Raw genomic sequence first — 19,099 nt, 5'->3', positions numbered from 1 at the left:
GGCCCCCACACAGTATACAGCCCACCACTATAAAGTAGTTTACAGTATATTAACATAACAGCCCCTGTCACCTTTTTCTGATGTAATCTTCACACAAAAAAGCTCCACAGTTAACTTCTGCAACACTCCTGGTAGGACCTGTGATGACCTCATAGCCATGTGACCAGTAATTGCTAGGTTACTGGTCACATGGTGATGATGTCATTAAGGTCCTGATCACAACTTTAACACAGTACGTCATCCACAGATTCCCCCATAAGTGTCCGTCATCCACAGATCCCCCTATAAGTGTCTGTCATCCACAGATCCCCCATAAGTGTCCGTCATCCACAGATCCCCCCATAAGTGTCCGTCATCCACAGATCCCCCCATAAGTGTCCGTCATCCACAGATCCCCCCATAAGTGTGTGTCCGATTCACATTTCTTTCTTTTTTTATTCTCTTATACGTTAATAAGGATACAGTGTTATGCAGAGGTGTACTTATAACAATTTTATAGACAAATGATACTATTTACAGTCGCGCGGGGGGCGCGAAATGTTTTCTTCTTCCTAGGGGGGGGCATGACAGAAAATAATTGAGAAGCACTGCATTAACCACACCGTTTTTCTAGCCTTTACTCACCAATTATAACTACAATTGAGCTGGTAATCCCCTTCTATGATAACCATATGTCTTAATATGGGACATGGAAGGAGTTGACATACAGCCCATATAAAAATGTTCCTACCTGAGCATATGACACCTGCATCCTCTTTATGACCACAGTCATGGTCACCAAACGTCTTTGAAGGACACTTCAAGATGTGTGTTTCATTTCCTTCACATTCTACCTCATCCAGCCAGATGTCCCCAGTTCCGCTTCCATAATAGGCTTCTCTTGCAGCTCTGACAGCAGAACCACAACCCAGCTGCTTACAAACCACATCTGCATCTGCTTCATCCCAGGAGTCATCACAGATCGTCCCCCATCTTCCATTATGATAAATCTCCACTCTTCCAGCACATCGACCAGAGCCATTTACCAGTCTCAGCTGCTTACTTTCTGTATTAGAAGAACATATAGGCATATATTTACTATAAAATAATCTGTATACATACTACATACAGTCTACTATACCTGAGCAGATGACTTCTATCTCCTTTTCTTGGCCAGTCCATGTCCTTATGTCAGAAGATTCAGTATCAGTACAATCAATCAGTTGGAACTCATTTCCTTGACAATTTCCACTGACATACACATGACCATTGGTTGTTGTTGGGGCTGTAATATTAAATGAACCGACTGCATCCCCACAATGTAATTCTCTGCACACAACCTGAGCCTCATTCATGCCCCATTGGTCAGTGAAAGCTCTGCTCCATGTATTATTAACGAGGATCTCCAGTCTTCCTGCACAGTGGTCCTCTCCACCCATCAGCCGCATCATCTCCTTTTCTCCTGTGGTTATATTATTATATAGCAGACTTTATTTTCAATGTTTTATACAAACAGTTGCAGAAACAAGTGACCATACTGAGAATGACTGTATTGATGGCTTCTGTGATCCCCCTCAGCCAATGAATGGTTGATTGGACATTTCCTGAGTATTAAGAGGAACCAGGAAGCAGAAACCAGTGACCAGGGGGTAGGAAGGGTAGTAGAAAGAGATATTGAAAATGAAATTAAAGCCCTCAAAAAAGAAAAGTTCCATCCACATTCAAACACAAGTTGTGAGGAACTTATAGCTATTAAGACTCTAAAATCAGATAAAATCATCACAATAAAATCGTCCGACAAGGGCGCTGCCATTGTGATTATGACTACCCCCTATTACATTAAAGAGATTCAATGCCAGTTATCAGATAATACTATGTATGAAATAAGTATGATCATACTACGTATAATCAATTCAAATCCAGCCCATACGATTCAACAATAAATCAATAAGTCCTGGACCAAAATCTATCCATCGGTACTATTGATAAAGTCACATATGATTCTCTTCATAAACAAGATCCGATAATTCCAGTATTTTTACCTTTTACCCAAGATTCACAAAAATTTAGAAGAACCACCAGGTAGGCCTATAGTGGCTTCTACTGAATCCATACTGTCTCCATTATAAATATATCTAGATAAAATCCTTACCCCATTAACATTTAGAACTAAATCATATTTGCTTGACACATCAGCCTTCCTACAGCTGATATCAGAACTACACACACTTCCTCCAGAAAGTATACTTATTACACAAGATGTGAACAGTTTACACACATCAATAGGACACAAGAAAGGGATAATACCTGTAACTACCTTACTCACCGACTTATCTCCAGTACGGCAAGCCTTCTGTATACAACTACTAAAATTAGTGTTACAAACATTTATTTTCATGTTTGGTGATTTTTTTCTTATGCAAAAACAGGGTTCTGCGGTGGAATCTAACATGGCCCCGCCCAACCAAATTGTTTCATGGCCAACTTTGAGGACCAATGGGTCTTTACTAATCTTCTTTATCAAACACATGCCTTAATATGGTGTTGTTATAGCAACAATATTTTTGGTATTTGGAATAGGGATATAAAATCTTTTCATATATTTCACCACCAGCTTAACAATATAGATCAAGACTTACAATTTACAGCTCACAGAGACTGTCAACAAATAATTTTTTTGGGCACAGTAGTAATCAAAGACAATGAAGGGACGCTATCATCAGATCTATACACAAAACCTACTGATCACAATACTTTACTGCACTATATGAGTAAACATCCACGGAACACAAAAAACTCATTGCCAAGATCTCAATTCAAAAGAATCTCACATATCGTAACTAATCCTATAATCCATGAAAAACGGAAATGTCAAATTATTTGAAGATTGAGGCTATCCGAAACCATTATTGGCCAAAGAAAAAATAAGAACACAACATGAACCTACACCAAAACGAGAACCACCTAAGAGATTACCATTAGTAGTCACGTAACACCCATTTATACCAAAGCTTAAACAAACCATACAGAGACACTGGCTGCTTAAATCATATCCTCAAGTAGCATAATTTAACATTAACAACCCTCTTATGATGTGTTATAAACGTCCTCAAAATTTGAAGGATCAAGTGATTAAAGCTGATATTGGTCATCAAAACAACCCATAAGGGTTGAGACCTCCCAATGTGTGTGAGGCCTCCCAATGTGTGCGAGACTGCATCTCAAAACATAAATCTACGATCCACCTCAATAAGACAGAACTCCAATTCGTTATCATTTAGGCCACATCAAACACTGCGTTAATCATTTAGAAAATCAAGTATTGGAACACGTTTCTGTAGGTTTCATTCACAGAATACTGAATAGGCAGCCAATGGGATACATTTTCCCATAGTCATGAGAGCGAATCAGGGGCAGTCCCCAGGTAATTAAGGTTAATTGCCTTGTTAGCAAATATGAAACCAGTGTTTTGACAACCTTTCATCAGCAATTACCCTTAATTACCTGGGGATTGCCCCTGATTTGATCTCATGACCGTGGGAAAATGTATCCCATTGGCTGCCTATTCAGTATTCTTTAAATTAAACCTAGTTTCAGTAATGTGATTGGCCAGGGGAGGGTATGTGACTCCTTCAACCACAGAAAACACACCCTGGGGGGTATATAAGGACCGGTCAGAAAAGAAAATGTCAGTCCCCATTAGGTTTAAAGCCCAGATACTGTCCTTTTTTTCTTCTTTTATTGGCCCTTTATGTTCTGGAGGGTCCCCTTGACCTCCAGTCCGACTGCACATTAACCCTTTCAACAGTGTCAACCTAAAGTAGTAATGACACTACACTATACTATGCCCGATCCTTCTCTGCAACCTTCCCACACATCTCATGCCTGAAAAGTTCTGATCCCCAGAGTCTGTCACTGTGGGGATCAGGGATTAGATGCTTGTTAAGTATATATTGCCCTATTTCAGGATAAAAGACCATAAGTGAAAGAAAGATTAATAATTCAGTATGGGATCTTCCTATATATAGTTATTATTATTTATTAGAATATATTAATTTATTAGTACATCGGCCACAACAGATCCATGTACTGTAATCCTGCCAGCTGGACATGAGAGGGGCGACTGAACGCCCCAGTGTTAGAGACGGAGGGGAGCCGGTATCAGGGATGAGTAATCTGAGCTCTGACAGTGGGGAGAAACAAACAAAGTAGAGCAGCGTTCAGGTGTAGGCCCCCTCCCCCTGTAATGCCGCTACAGATCCCTCCACTGCCAGCAGCAGGATGCACTGTCCAGTGCCAGCAACCTACATTTCATTTATATATATATTTATATAATCCTGCGATATGATAATAAAAAAAGCACATTTTTCAATCTCTAACCTTGCTTCACTTCTACATACTCCTCCTTGACAAGCGTCCCCGTCACCATGCGAACGCCAGGGGGTTAGAATATACCATGGGATCTGAGTTTTCACAATCTCACTGAGATTGTGAAAACTCAAGTCCAATAGTATATTCTAACCCCAAGGCGTTCCCATGGTGACGGGGACGCTTGTCGGGGAGGAGTATGCGACTATTATTCAATTGCCACTGTGAACTCCTGAGTCAGTAGTGAGCATACAGTAGGTGGCTGGGAAGTAATTTGGATCATTAGCACATGTTGGCATTGGCTCTGTCCTATCACGCTGCAGTATGGGCCGCTCAATACAGAATATTCAGCCAATCACATTCTAGTTCCCACGGTCATGGGAACCAATCACAGCCCGGTTCACTGGCAATCCAGCTTAATTGGTGATGACAGCTTGTCAAAACAATTATTTCATATTGGTTAACAAGGTATTTAACCTTAATTTCTGTGAGAACCAGCTTGTGATTGGTTCCCATGACCGTGGGAACTAAAATTTAATTGGCTGAATATTCTGTATTGAGCGATCCAGCTATAAAAAGACCTGGCAGTGAAGATAATGGCAGATTACTGTTATTTTGTCGGATACATAGATGCTGCCATTTTTTTAATATTAATTAAATACAATGACACACTAGGTGTTGAGCAGCGCCCCACTGACCTCCTGTCCATTAACCTTTTCATCCCCTTTCTACTAGCAATCATTTATTTGCTATGGGGATGAAGTGGTGAGGTTGGTGATTTACAGTTCTGTACTGTCACTCATGGCTCATGTCATGACGGAAAATGCTACAGTACATGTGGTAGGAAAGTGTCTAGTGTAGTGGGCCAAAAGTTATTAATTAGTAAGAGACTGGTCTATACCGGCGGTGTTGTATGTTTTATCTACAGTATGTGCATATGATATAAGGCATATAGTGTCACACTGCATTTGGGAGTAAGCAAATGGCAGCCCCCGTTGAAAGCTAAGATACTGTACTACCCTTTTATTTCTTTTATTAACCCTTGAGGTTATGGCTCCAAACTCAGCGCAACTACTCCCAAATGCAGGGCGCCACTCTATGCCTTATATCATATGCACATACTGCAGGAGGCAGCTCAGATCACTATGTGAATAAGCCCCACAGCAATGCTTGGGGAGGTTGCGGGAAACAACTCAAATTGAAATCTATACTGTAGTTTAAGCAGCATCATCCAATTACTGTACAGTATGTCATCCACCTTGCTGGGCATTTGTACTGTAGGTTAAACCAGCACTGGTTGTGCGAGCGCTTCACTGTTTATTTATCCAGGAAAGACGTCTAGCAGGCATGCAGGTTGTAAACCATTTGGCCGTACAGTAACTTCACATACTGTACAAAGCACTAAATCCAGTGCTTCATTCATGTACCGTTCATATGGTAACAAGTCATATACTGGCAGCAGTTAGCGGAGAAGGAGCAGTAAATCACTGATAAAGCCGGTCATATCAAGTGTCCTCCCTGTAAAGCCGGTAGCATAAGTTTTATATGAAGCAGTGAGCTGTAGTGATATAGCGGGTATGTGCACGAACCCCACCTACACCAGTTATAATCTCAGATTATCTGTTATTCCACAGAAGCCCCTTTGACTTGATCCTCTGTTGATAACAGCTGCTAGTACCGTATATGAATTGTACCAAACAGGCAGCTCCGGCTCCCGATAGAGCCCATAGTCATCCTCAGCAGTCTGAGCACATGCGGACAGGGCTGGCCTTAGGTGTTCAGGCGCCCTGTGCGAGCTAATCTCGTGGCGCCCCCCCTTCACCTAAACATACACAAAGAGGAAAACATTCTTTGTAACAAACAGTTTTCTTTAATTACAGATAATTTAAGTGCAAGTGCAAACAAGTACAATGATACCCAGTGTCACCCATAGCCAGTCTCCTGCCCCCCTTAATCATACCCTGTCACCTTTACCCAGTCCCCTGCCCTTCTTAATCATACCCAGTGTCACCCTTACCCAGTCCCCTGCCCCCTTAATTAAACCCTGCCCCCCTTAAATTAAGGGTGACAGACACTGGGTATGATTAAGGGGGAAGGGCACTGGATAAGGGTGACACTGGGTATGACAAAGGGTCAGGGGACTGGCTTTAGTTGACACTGGGTATGATTAAGGGGGCAGGGGACTGGGTAAAGGTGAAAGGGTATGATTAAGGGGGGCAGGGGACTGGCTATGGGTGACACTGGGTATGATTAAGGGGGGCAGGAGACTGGGCAAAGGTGACACTGGGTGTAATTAAGGGGGGCAGTGGACTGGCTCTGGGTGACACCTTAATCATACCCAGTGTCACCCATAGCCAGTCCCCTGCCCGCCTTAATCATACCCTGTCACCTTTACCCAGTCCCCTGCCCTTCTTAATCATACCCAGTGTCACCCTTACCCAGTCCCCTGCCCCCCTTAATCATACCCTGTCACCTTTACCCAGTCCCCTGCCCTTCTTAATCATACCCAGTGTCACCCTTACCCAGTCCTCTGCCCCCTTAATCATACCCAGTGTCTGTCACCCTTATCCAGTCCCCTGCCCCCAGGCCCCATTTAAAGAAAGATATTTGGTAAAGAAAAAAAAAAAGAGTACCGCCCCATACCTGTTACATCCAGTGACCTCTCCTGTGATGTAGACTTTCCTCAGCATCTTCATTCGGAGATAAAACCTCCATGACACCTTCTTTCAGCCGCTTCTCATCTCTGTAGAGTTTCACAGAAAATTTTGGGGATTTCTCACTTTACTATCATCCTCAGATAACAGACCTCCCCTCCCCTGTAGTGCCCATAACTATAATGCCCTCTGTATAATTATAATATATACTGGCCCCTCTATATTATTATTATTATTTCCTCCTCTGTATTATTATTATTATTAATATTATAGTGGCCCCCTCTGTAGTATTATAGTAATAATTATGCCCCCCCCTCAGCCCCTCCAGCATACCGTCCCATGTAAGATACAACCTTCACCCTGCCTTTAGCCCCTCTAGCATACAGTCCCATGTAAGACACATTACTTCCCTGCCTTCAGCTCCTCCAGCATACAGTCCCATGTAAGGTAGATCACTCTCCTGCCTTCAGCCCCTTCAGCATACAGTCCCATGTAAGGTACATCCCTCCCCGCCTTCAGCCCCTCCAACATACAGTCCTATGTAAATAATATCACACTCCCTCTCTTTGCCGCCTGCCTTCAGCCCCTCCAGCATACAGTCCCATGTAAGATACAGTGGGATGCGAAAGTTTGGGCAACCTTGTTAATCGTCATGATTTTCCTGTATAATTCGTTGGTTGTTACGATAAAAAATGTCAGTTAAATATATCATATAGGAGACACACACAGTGATATTTGAGAAGTGAAATGAAGTTTATTGGATTTACAGAAAGTGTGCTATAATTGTTTAAACAAAATTAGGCAGGTGCATAAATTTGGGCACCACAAAAAAGAAATGAAATCAATATTTAGTAGATCCTCCTTTTGCAGAAATTACAGCCTCTAAACACTTCCTGAAGGTTCCAATGAGAGTCTGGATTCTGGTTGAAGGTATTTTGGACCATTCCTCTTTACAAAACATCTTAAGTTCATTCAGGTTTGATGGCTTCCGAGGATGGACAGCTCTCTTTAAGTCACACCACAGATTTTCAATTATATTCAGGTCTGGGGACTGAGATGGCCATTCCAGAATGTTGTTCTTTTTCCTCTGCATAAATGCCTTAGTGGATTTTGAGCAGTGTTTAGGGTCGTTGTCTTGTTCAAAGATCCAGCCCTGGCACAGCTTCAGCTTTGTCACTGATTCCTTGACATTGGTCTCCAGAATCTGCTGATACTAAGTGGAATCCATGCGTACCTCAACTTTAACAAGATTCCCAGTCCCTGCACTGGCCACACAGCCCCACAGCATGATGGAACCACCACCATATTTTACTGTAGGTAGCAGGTGTTTTTCTTGGAATGCTGTGTTCTTTTTCCTCCATGCATAACTCCCCTTGTTATGGCCAAATAACTCAATTTTAGTTTCATCAGTCCACAGCACCTTATTCCAAAATGAAGCTGGCTTGCCCAAATGCGCTTTAGCCCACCTCAAGTGGCACTTTTTGTGCTGTGGGCGGCGAAAAGGCTTCCTCTGCATCACTCTCGCATACAGCATCTCCATGTGTAAAGTGTGCCGAATGGTTGAACGATGCACAGTGACTCCATCTGCAGCAAGATGATGTTGTAGGTCTTTGGTGCTGGTGTTTGGGTTAACTCTGACTGTTCTCACCATTCGTCGCTTCTGTCTATCCGAGATTTTTCTTGGAATGCCACTTCGAGCCTTAACTTGAACTGAGCCTGTGGTCTTCCATTTCCTTAATATGTTCCTAACTATGGAAACAGACAGCTGAAATCTCTGAGACAGCTTTCTGTATCCTTCCCCTAAACCATGATGGTGAACAATCTTTGTCTTCAGGTCATTTGAGAGTTGTTTTGAGACCCCCATGTTGCTACTCTTCAGAGAAAATTAAAAGCAGGGAAACTTACAATTGACACCCTTAAATACTCTCTCATAATTGGATTCACCTGTGTATGTAGGTCAGGGGTCACTGAGCTTACCAAGCCAATTTGAGTTCCAATAATTAGTTCTAAAGGTTTTGGAATCAATAAAATGACAACAGTGCCCAAATTTATGCACCTGCCTAATTTTGTTTAAACAATTATAGCACACTTTCTGTAAATCCAATAAACTTCATTTCACTTCTCAAATATCACTGTGTGTGTCTCCTATATGATATATTTAACTGACATTTTTTATTGTAAACAACCAACGATTTATACAGGAAAATCATGACGATTAACAAGGTTGCCCAAACTTTTGCATCCCACTGTACATCACACCCCTGCCTTCCAGTCCTTCTTGCACAGTCCCATGTAAAATGCATCACTCATCCTGCCTTCAGCCCCTCCAGCATACAGTCCTATGTAAAATACATCACTCCCCCTGCCTTCAGCCCCTCCAGCATACAGTCCAATGTAAAATATATCACTCCCACTGCCTTCAGCTCCTCCAGCATACAGTCCCATGTAAGACACATCACTTCCCTGCCTTAGCCCCTCCAGCATACAGCCCTATGTAAAATAATATCACCCCCTTGCCTTCAGCCTCTCCAGCATACAGTCCCATGTAAATAATATCACCCCAACTACCCTCTCTTCAGACCCCTCTAACATACAGTCTCCAGTACAAAGATGATTCCTTCTCCCTTCAGCCCCTGCAAAAAGCCCCCCAAGTAAAAATAACAGTCACTATTCTCCTCCACATACTTACCTGCAGACTTTGCTCCTGCTCTGTAGTATCTCCTGCACATCGTTAGGCCCCGCCCCCTGGATCCGCCTCTTTCCCTGACATCATACCTCCTAGGATCAACTACATTCTAGACACTACGCTCGCTCTACTGCCTCATAGGCTTCAGGCGCTGAAGCCTATGAGGAAGAACGGAGGGGACTGGAGCCATAGGCTCCCATGATCCTCATTTTAGTGTTTGTTGCCTGGCGCCCCCGGCAATTTTGCGCCCAATCCCGGCTCAGGTCGGGCCGGCTGCTGTAGCCTGTAGGGACCGACTGCGAGCTGTGTCGACCGCCGGGCGCCCCTGTTGCCATGGCGCCCTGTGCGGCCGCACAGCTCGCACACACCAAAGGCCGGCCCTGCATGCGGACACGGCACAGGAGCCGGCCGCTATAAGAATGGCACCAGTACAGTATGTTAGGAGGTCAGGGCGAAGCGACTTTAAATAATTTGTTTTACAAATGAATTTGATGTACAGTATTATTAGGTACTGTACACTACAGTAAATGAATAATCCAAAAAAATAAAAAATCGCTGAGCAGAACCATACTGTATACTGTAAATCACAGACCTCTTCTACAGTATCGGCCACTTCAGCCAGTGAGCCGATAAAGCAGTAATAGAGGGAAGGCAAATCGACAGGCGGTTAGTGGAGCATTCCTTGGGGCAATTGTATTTAATATAAAGGGGAAAAAAAAAAAAAAAATTGCAGCACCCCAGTATGATAATTAATTAGAACTGCCATTTTCTTTACTGTCAGATCTTTTTATAGCTGAAGAAATGTGTTTTTATTGGCTGCTGGAGCCACGTGCCCTCCTCTGGCCAATCACATCAATACAAGTTCTCTTTCTTCAAGAATATGGCATATTCATCCAATGATATGAGAGTTCCCACGGTCATATGAGCCAATAACGGTGAAGTTCCCACGCTGTTAAGGTCAATTGGTTATGACAGGTCGTCAAAACAAAAAATGGACCTTAATTAAGTAATCTGCCATTATCTTCACTGCCAGGTCTTTTTATAGCTGGATCGCTGTCATTTAGTCTGGTGGACACGGACAGTTTTAAGAATCTGATGGCGGTGGCAGTCTCAGAGTACGTGGTTCTTAGCAGCCACAACCAAGTGGGGGACAAAATCAGGTGTACACTGCGCAACGCCATCTGTGGCAAGGTCCACATAACTACAGATATGTAGACCAGTAACCATGGTCAGGGATGTTATATCTCCCTAACAGCACACTGGGTAAATGCAGTGGCGGCTGGGCCTGAGGCGGATAGCAGTTTGGCGCATGTCCTTCCACCACCGAGGATTGCAGGGTGTTCCTCTTTGCCTCCTGTTGCTTCCTCCTCCTACTCCGCTTCCTCCTCCTCTACCGCCTCCTTATCCGGTCAGCGTAACACCTTCACCACTAACTTCAGCACAGCCAGGGGGAAACGACAGCAGGCAGTTTTAAAACTTATCTGTATAGGAGGAGGCAGCATTTCAGCAACATGGTGGAGCAGTATGTGTGCACACGCCTACACATATTGACTGATGGGTCTGCCCCCTTCAACTTCTGGGTCTCCAAATTGAGCACATGGCCTGAGCTTGCCCTTTAGGCCTTGGAGGTGCTGGCCTGCCCTGCAGTCAGTGTATTGTCTGAACGTGTGTTTAGCACGGCAGGGGGTGTCATCACAGACAAGCACAGCCGCCTGTCCACAGAAGCTCACGTTCATTAAAATTAGCCAGGCATGGATCCCACAGGACTTGTCCGTACCTTGTGCAGGATAGACATGTATACCAGCCTCACCTAGCCATTGTTGTACTCCAGCGCACTTTCTCTTTGTTTTATTTTTTATATTTCCCAATGTTTTGGGGTCTACCCAAATTTAAACAAAAAATAATAAAATAAAAAACAAAAACCAGTGTTGGCTACCTCGTCCTCCTCCACCGCCGCTTCCACCTACAATGCCACTTCTACCACCTCCTCAACCTCCTACTCCATATGGACCTCCTTCTCTTAGATCAAGTTTATATTTTTTTATTTTATCGTTCAATATATATTTATTGAGGATTTTTTTTCTTTTATCAAAGAAAGACAAAAAGATACACTATATGAAAATCAATGCAAAAGAGTCTATACACCATAGTGTAATACAGGAATCTACAGAAATCACATTGTATAAGACATTAGAAGTTATACAAAACAGCATACTCTTAACGGTATACAATATGAATTCCCCGTGATACAGTTGAGCTTCTGTTGAACAAAGTAGACATTCACCGTATCGTACAGGGGGTATATGTGAATTGCCAATAAGTGGTAAAAACTGTTAATCATGGAAAACATAAACAAAGACAAAGTAAAGCAAAGACAATAATAACTAATGGCAGAGAGGTTCGATAGTAGTCAGGTAGTTTGGTGTGCGTCATACAAATTAGTACTCATTATCAATGTAGTGCGTATTGAGATTGTAAGGCTATCCGGGTGTTGTCGGTTCCCAATTTATGTGTTGGGGTGTAGGTTTGCCCATTGCGACCATTCGGCTTCATATTTACTCAATGCAAAGTTTTTGTGTGCTATCATCTTTTAATAGGATTTGGTTGTGTCTACAGCTCTTAAAACTTCTTGAACAGTTGGGATTACTGAGCTTTTCCAATTTCTAGTAATGGCCATTTTTGTAGCTAAAAATAAATGCATGGAGATAGACCTAAAGCTATACGGGACTAGTGTGAGGTCTATAAATAACAAGGCCAAAGCCGGGTCGCGAATTAGTTTGCGGCCTGAAGCCTTTTCTATTAATTAAAAAATGCCAGACCACAATTCTTTCAACTGAGGACATCCCCAGAGTATGTGTAATAGAGTCCCTTTGCCGCCACAGCCCCTCCAGCACAGTGGTCCCGAGCCAGGGAATATACGACTTAATCTCAGGGGGGTGAAGTACCATCTGAGAAGTGTTTTTGTATATGATTCAAGATGTGAGACACATTTCAGCCTTTTGGTTGCAAAATTAATAGCTGTGGTCCACTGCGCTGGGTGGATGCTGCACCCCAAATACAGCTCCCATGATACAAGGGGGGCAGTCTTAACAAGAGAGTTTTTGTTGCCCAAGAAGGAGTAGAGTGGGCAGATTCCCTTCCAATTAGAATGTTTTAGGGACCATTGATTCAGGAGTTCAAGATGCGAAATCACCTTCAACGTGGGATTAGTTGCTAATAAATGTCGTATTCTTAGGTATTTATAGAAATCCCTCTTGTGTATGTTATACTGTTTTTGCAGGTTTTCGAAAGAGTTCAAGACTGAGTGAGAGAGTAGGTCTGCGACCGTCTCCACTCCCCCGCCCCTCCACAATTCCAGAGATAGATCAGGAAGGAGGCATTGTAATGCCTCTATTGGAGTGAATTTTGCTATAGAGGCTTTTGTTCCGTTTCCACTACAGTGGTACTGTTTCCACAAGCTCAATGAAGTTTAAAGAAGGTATGGGTGAGACTGGAACGGCACATCCCCAAAAAGAGAAGCCAAAATCAATGCCTTTAGACTGGGAGTTGGGGCAAGCGTCTGCTCAATATGGACCCAATGTTTGGGAACATCAGAGGTCCACCATGACTGTCCTGGCAATGCAGGGGGGGCCCTTTGTTCCAGATGAACCTAGTAAGGTTTCCCGCCTTGTTTGCCTGGGAATAATACAATGCTTTAACCTTTTTTAAGGACAGTTCGTATCTATGCAGCATGTGCTCCCCAAGCTGTGCCCTAAGGGAGCGAAGCTCTTCAGAATGGAGAGGAGAGGGAGATGCCTTATTCAGAATCTCCGTAGCTCGGATCTTGGTCAGCAAACTTGTAGTGAGTTGCACTCTTTTCCTTTTGGCCCTATGCCCTAACTTAATGAGAATGCCTCTGATATAGGCCTTATGTGCTGTCCATACAATAGATGGATTTTCTACAGAGTTTACATTAGTCGAGAAATATTCTGTTAAAGCATCCTTTACCTCTTTTTGACATTCTTAATCTGCTAGTAAGTATTAATTTATCCTCCATGTCGGATTCGGAGGGCGGTTATATTGCTCAGAGATTTTTACTGAGACACGGGCATGGTCTGACCATATCAGAGTCTGTGATGGTTGAGAGAGAAGCTCTGTCCACCAAAACAAAGTCGATACGAGAATAGGTTAGATGAGAAGGGGAGAAGAATGTATAATCTCGTTCCATGGCATGGTTTAAGCGCCAAATATCGTATAAGGATAATTTGGAAAGGAGCTCCATCAATGAGTAAGGATTTTGTCTCGCAGGGGAGGAAGAGTCCAGGGATGCGTCTGGAACAATGTTGAAGTCGCCGCATATGAGGACCCTTCCTTTCTGCACAGACTGCACTTTATTAAATAGGTTGTGAAGGAAGCGTTGGGAATGCGCATTGGGCGCATATAGTCCCACTAATGTATAAAGTATATTGTTCAGATAGCATATGTGTATAATGTACCGCCCACCGGGATCGACAATAGAGGATATCGCGGAATATGCAACAGTATTCTTAATCGCTAACAATACAATACGCCCCGCTTCTTTTTGTTGCAGTGGGCCTGGAGGATAATCGAGAAACACCTATGTTTGATGTGGTTAGCATCCGCAGCGATTATATGTGTCTCCTGGGCACAAAAAATATCACATTGCAGAGAGAGAGCCTCCTTCCACATCAAGTTGCGCTTGTACGGGCTATTAAGCCCCCTTACATTTAAGGAACTAAGTTTTAGTACCATGAGTGGCTCGAATTGCCATAAACGCAGTAAATTTTTTGAAGTGGAAGGAGGTGCAATCCCAGCAGTGAACGACACACTTCAGATATTTACTATGTAAGATAATACTCTGCCGTAAACACATAAAAAAAACAGAACTGGAAAAATAAAAATACAAACAGTGACTGAGAGGTTACATCAAACATTACCCTAAGGGTAGGACAGGATAGAGAACAGGAGGTGAATGAGGCATAGATTGACGCCTCAACATCTATGGGGGGGAAGAGTTCCGCCAATTGCTAAAAGGTGAAAGTAGTAGAACTACTGCTCCATGGTGGTAGAACTGGATTCAGGATATGACCCCTTTAGTGAGCTTTCTTCCTTCTTCTATTTTCCACCAGTTGCCATTCTCCAGAGGTATGATGACGTCTAGGAGCCTCTGAGGTCTGTAAATCTTCTACTGCAATGTTCCATGAGGCTAGGGTGGTTTTCCCCTCCGCAACCGACCGAATCACCACAATGGAGCCATCCCTGTGTATTAGAAGCTTAACGGGGAAGCCCCATCTGTAGGCTATGGAATGTGCTCTTAAAGCGGTGGTGATAGGGGCAAGAGACTTGCGAAGTTGTATCGTTGCCGCAGAAAGGTCCACAAAAATTTTGACATCAGCATACGGGGTAGGTAAAGTCCCCAGTTTTCGTGCAGCAGTGAGAAGTTGCTCTTTAATGTGAAAAAAGTGAATTCTGGCTAACACATCGCTTGAGACATCATCCGGCAGGTGTTTGGGTTTGACGACCCTGTGTGCTCTGTCAATTATAAGATCGCGATCCGAACAATTAGGTCGAAGCAGTTTTATTAACTTCTGGATGTAGGCTGTTAGTTCAGGTGTGGTAATATCTTCCGGGATCCCCCGCAGTTTAAGGTTGTTCCGGCGGGAACGGTCTTCTAAGTCCGCTATTTTTGGTTTAAGCTGAGAAACTTCATCTGAGAGGAGCTCATGGGAGTCAATCAGGTTATTATGGGAGGCTGCAAATTCCCCCATCCTAACTTCTACGTGTTGTATTTTATCTCCCAGCTCCCTTACAGTAGATTGGATCGGCACTATCTCTTTTGAAATCTGTGCCGTTATGGAGTGCTGAAATGCTAATAGCATGTCTTTTAACAGAGTCCCAGATGCGGGTTGGTCTGTTGTTTACAGATCCTGGAGCGCCTCATGTATCAAGGGCATGACCGTCTGGTCAGTGTGGGAAGTTTTGCACTCACCCATGTCCAGGGGACCATGGTGTCTTGGCCTCTGCTTGTCCGGACTAGCCGTCGGTGAGGCCTGGAAGTCAGCGCTCCCGGTTTGTGCGGGAATGGTTCCCTCCGTCGTCTGCTGAAGACCGGGCGAATTCGCTGCTGAAGAGACGCTGGAAGAGTCCCGATTATGCGGGAGGTAAGCTGGTGAGCGCTGGCCTGCTGATGAGGAAGGGCTGGAGCTCCGTGTGCCATATCCGCCGGCGCCATCTTTGCTTTTTTCCTGAGCGAAGAAAAAGTCCAGCTTTGCTTGCTGCTTCAAGCTTTTCTTGCCCCTGGTCATCATGGAGGCATGTAGGGAGCTTGATGGGATGATTGAGCACTGGTTTGGTGGGTGTTGATGGGGTCTAGCAGCACTGAGACGCTGTAGTGGAGCAGGAGCTCAGAATCAAGCTGCCATCTCTCTCGGCTGCTCGGCCACACACCCCCATCATTTTTTATTTTTATGTATTTTATGTTATTTGAAGTAATTTCTAGTGATGATCGAGCACCCCGATGGTCGGGTGCTCGGGTGCTGCTTAGAAGGTGCCAAACGTCCGGGGAGAAGACTCGAGCATGGCGCTTGAGCACATGTGGTACTCGGCAGAGCGCTCGGATCTGCCGAGCATATCGATGCTCGAGCCAAGCCGGTACTCGGCCGAGCATGCTCGATCATCACTAGTCATTTCCCTATCCACATTTGTTTGGAGAGCACTTGCCATGCTCTTAACCACATGTTGCTGCCTTTTGCAGCCCTCTAGCCCTTTCCATGACTTTTTTAGAGCCATTTTAGTGCTCCAAAGTTTGGGTCCCCATTGGGTTCGGGGTCAAGTTCGGGTCCCGAACTCTAACTTTTTTGCGAAGTTCGGCCGAACCCGTCAAACCCGAACTTCCAGGTGTTCGCTCAACTCTAGTTATAGAACAATGTCATTTCTCAGTTAGTGATACACCTCTAGCCTTAGACTTTACATGTATATGTTGGTCTGCATTTAATTATGTGAACTGCAATGTACTTACCAGTCGACAACTTCATATTGGATGATGTTATTCTTTTGGTGTTTTCTGTCTCCATGTGGTATCCTTGTATCCCCACGTTAGACATTACATATATTCTCGACATATATATTAATTTTGATGGTGACAATATTTTTGTTATTAACCTATTTTTATGATTTGGTGATCACATATTTTTATTTTTACTTTAGACTTATACTTACCACCATTTAGTACATATAGTTAATTAACAACAGCTAATCACTGTCTTTATACTTACTGTCCATAGGCCGTGAACAAGGTAGGTACGGGAAGGAACCAAAATTTTGGCCATTTGTTGTCTATGCTAATTTGGATGGAAATAATAAATTAACTAATTGCAACTAAACCCAAGCCTGAGTGCCGTAGTTCCTTGATTATAAGTATATTTGGAAGATTTCCCTACCAACACTATTCTCAAAGTGCCCACCTTTTTATAAATAATCGTTATTTTGACCCTGTCTGACCCCGAGAGCTCACGAAAAAAAGCCCTTTTGATTTTGCTATGTTTGTTGCTTGTTTTTTGCTTTAAGCTATGATACAATGAAATGATATATCTGAAAGATATGATACATTGAAATGATACATATTGCTATGGTTTACAAAAAAACTAAAAATAAATAAAAAATTATTATCAAGAATATATGCAAAAAGTTGCTCATTTTTATTTTGCATGCATTGGAGCAGTACATTTTTTTTTTTGGTGAAGACTGATATTTTAAGGATATCAACGACTCTTAAAACCATGTAGAGACTGAAATGAAACAATTCGAAAGCAGACTAATGTACCTCTTGTGTACTTCCGGACCTTTTAATTCTTTTTCAATCCTAGTAAGGGTACGGTTACATGGTTAAAGGTCAATATTCAGTGACTCTTACCTGTGCATATAACTCCAGCAGTATCCCAGGATGGACATTTACTATTTCCAAGTGCAGTTATATCACAGTCCTCCAGGTGGTATTCTGTACCTGTACAATGGAATCTATATGTGGTAGTATCATTAGATTTCCCAAAATTTCCTCCACCTGGAATAGAGACAGCAGTTCCACATTTCATTTGCCTGCAGAGAACATTAGCCTCTCGTAGACTCCAGTGAGAGCTGCACACCGGCATCCATTGTCCTCCATATAACACCACCACTCTCCCAGAACAGTTATCACCGCTGTCCACAAGTCTATAGCTGGTAAATAAGCCTAAAACCATCAAAAGAATGAAGACGTGATGTGAAAAAGTCTACAAAGTGTGATAAATGTGTCTGTTAGAGATGGGAAAATTGATTCTAAACAATTCAAATTAAGAAGAAAAAAGATGAAGAAGGACCAGATGATCCCAGCCGATTGTTTTTACCCATAGCCATATATGTCACTGTTACTTTGACATTACTAATGCTGGCTTGGCCTTAAAGAGCTTATTATGAGTTACATACAGTCATAGAAGACCCCACAATGCCATTCACAGCTTTTCAGGGAAAAGGCTGAATTGAATCACAATTTAATTTCAAGAAAATTGCTCATCATTAATTTCTGTAATGTATTCATGAACACTGCAGCGTCTTAAGGCTGTATTACACAGGACAATTCTGCAGGTGATGTTCAGGAAGGAAGCGTTCCCTCTCACCAATTGCCTGCTCGCTGGCTGCTATTACATGCAGTGATCTCCTCCACGGCATGTGGAGGAGCGATCGTTATGCCATCGCTCGTCCCCATGTTGTCTAGTTATTTCCCAGCCGCAGATCATGATTAGAGCACAATCTCCCACCGGCAAATCATGATCTTTATACAGACTTAAAAATAGTAAAATAAATTACAGACTAAGTGACATGTAGCGTAAAATGTGAATTCAGTTAATACAATAGAATTAGAGGGGTTGTCTTATTTTTACCCAGGCAGCACCCCTGAGGTGAGCATCAGAGCATATCATGCTCCGATGTGCTCCCTTGCCCTGCGCTAGATCTCGCAGGGCACAGGTTCTTTTATTTATCATAACACACAGTGTGTTTGGTGATGTCACCGGGCTTCCTGGCAGCCACATGGAGAGCCCGGTTTGTCACTGGAACTCTTAAAAATGCCTTTGTCCTGCGCGATTTAGCGCAGGGCAAAGGAGAGCATCGGAGCATGAACTGTTCCGATGCTCTTGTCGGGGGGCTGCCTGGGTGAAAATGGGGATATGTCCGGGTTCAGCTATGAACCCGGACAACCCCTTTAAATGAATGTTAAAAAGTAAATATTCTACTTGCCACATATTATTTCAAAGTTGAGAAAGACCTTTGGACTCTAAGCCCGGTTTACACATAAATTTCCTACTGATCTTTTACAGGGACCAATAGAGTGAACAGTCATTGGGACAAAGAAGCAAATTTTCATCATCTTTCACTCATC

At 43.2% G+C, this 19,099-nt stretch overlaps 2 protein-coding genes across 3 annotated transcripts in view; both read right to left on the bottom strand.

The window, feature by feature from the left end:
• The window catches only part of LOC120981622 (NACHT, LRR and PYD domains-containing protein 3-like), a 3,400,916-nt gene that overhangs the window by 1,603,306 nt on the left and 1,778,511 nt on the right, over positions 1 to 19,099 (bottom strand). The gene's annotated exons all lie outside the window — the stretch shown is intronic.
• LOC120981621 (antigen WC1.1-like) overlaps positions 1 to 19,099 on the bottom strand; it is a 214,842-nt gene that overhangs the window by 99,374 nt on the left and 96,369 nt on the right. For both annotated transcript variants that reach the window (XM_040411189.1, XM_040411190.1), the window contains 3 exons: positions 17,600 to 17,914; positions 1,121 to 1,441; positions 731 to 1,045 (listed from right to left, as the gene is read on the bottom strand). In XM_040411189.1, the coding sequence (XP_040267123.1) occupies positions 731 to 1,045; positions 1,121 to 1,441; positions 17,600 to 17,914 (951 nt within the window). The remainder of the gene's footprint in view (positions 1 to 730; positions 1,046 to 1,120; positions 1,442 to 17,599; positions 17,915 to 19,099) is intronic.

This window comes from Bufo bufo, chromosome 11 (genome assembly GCF_905171765.1).
Source record: "Bufo bufo chromosome 11, aBufBuf1.1, whole genome shotgun sequence".
In the NCBI taxonomy this organism is placed as follows: Eukaryota; Metazoa; Chordata; class Amphibia; order Anura; family Bufonidae; genus Bufo; species Bufo bufo.
The sequence above is the reverse complement of the archived record's forward strand: the minus strand, read 5'-3'. Positions and strand labels throughout refer to the sequence as shown.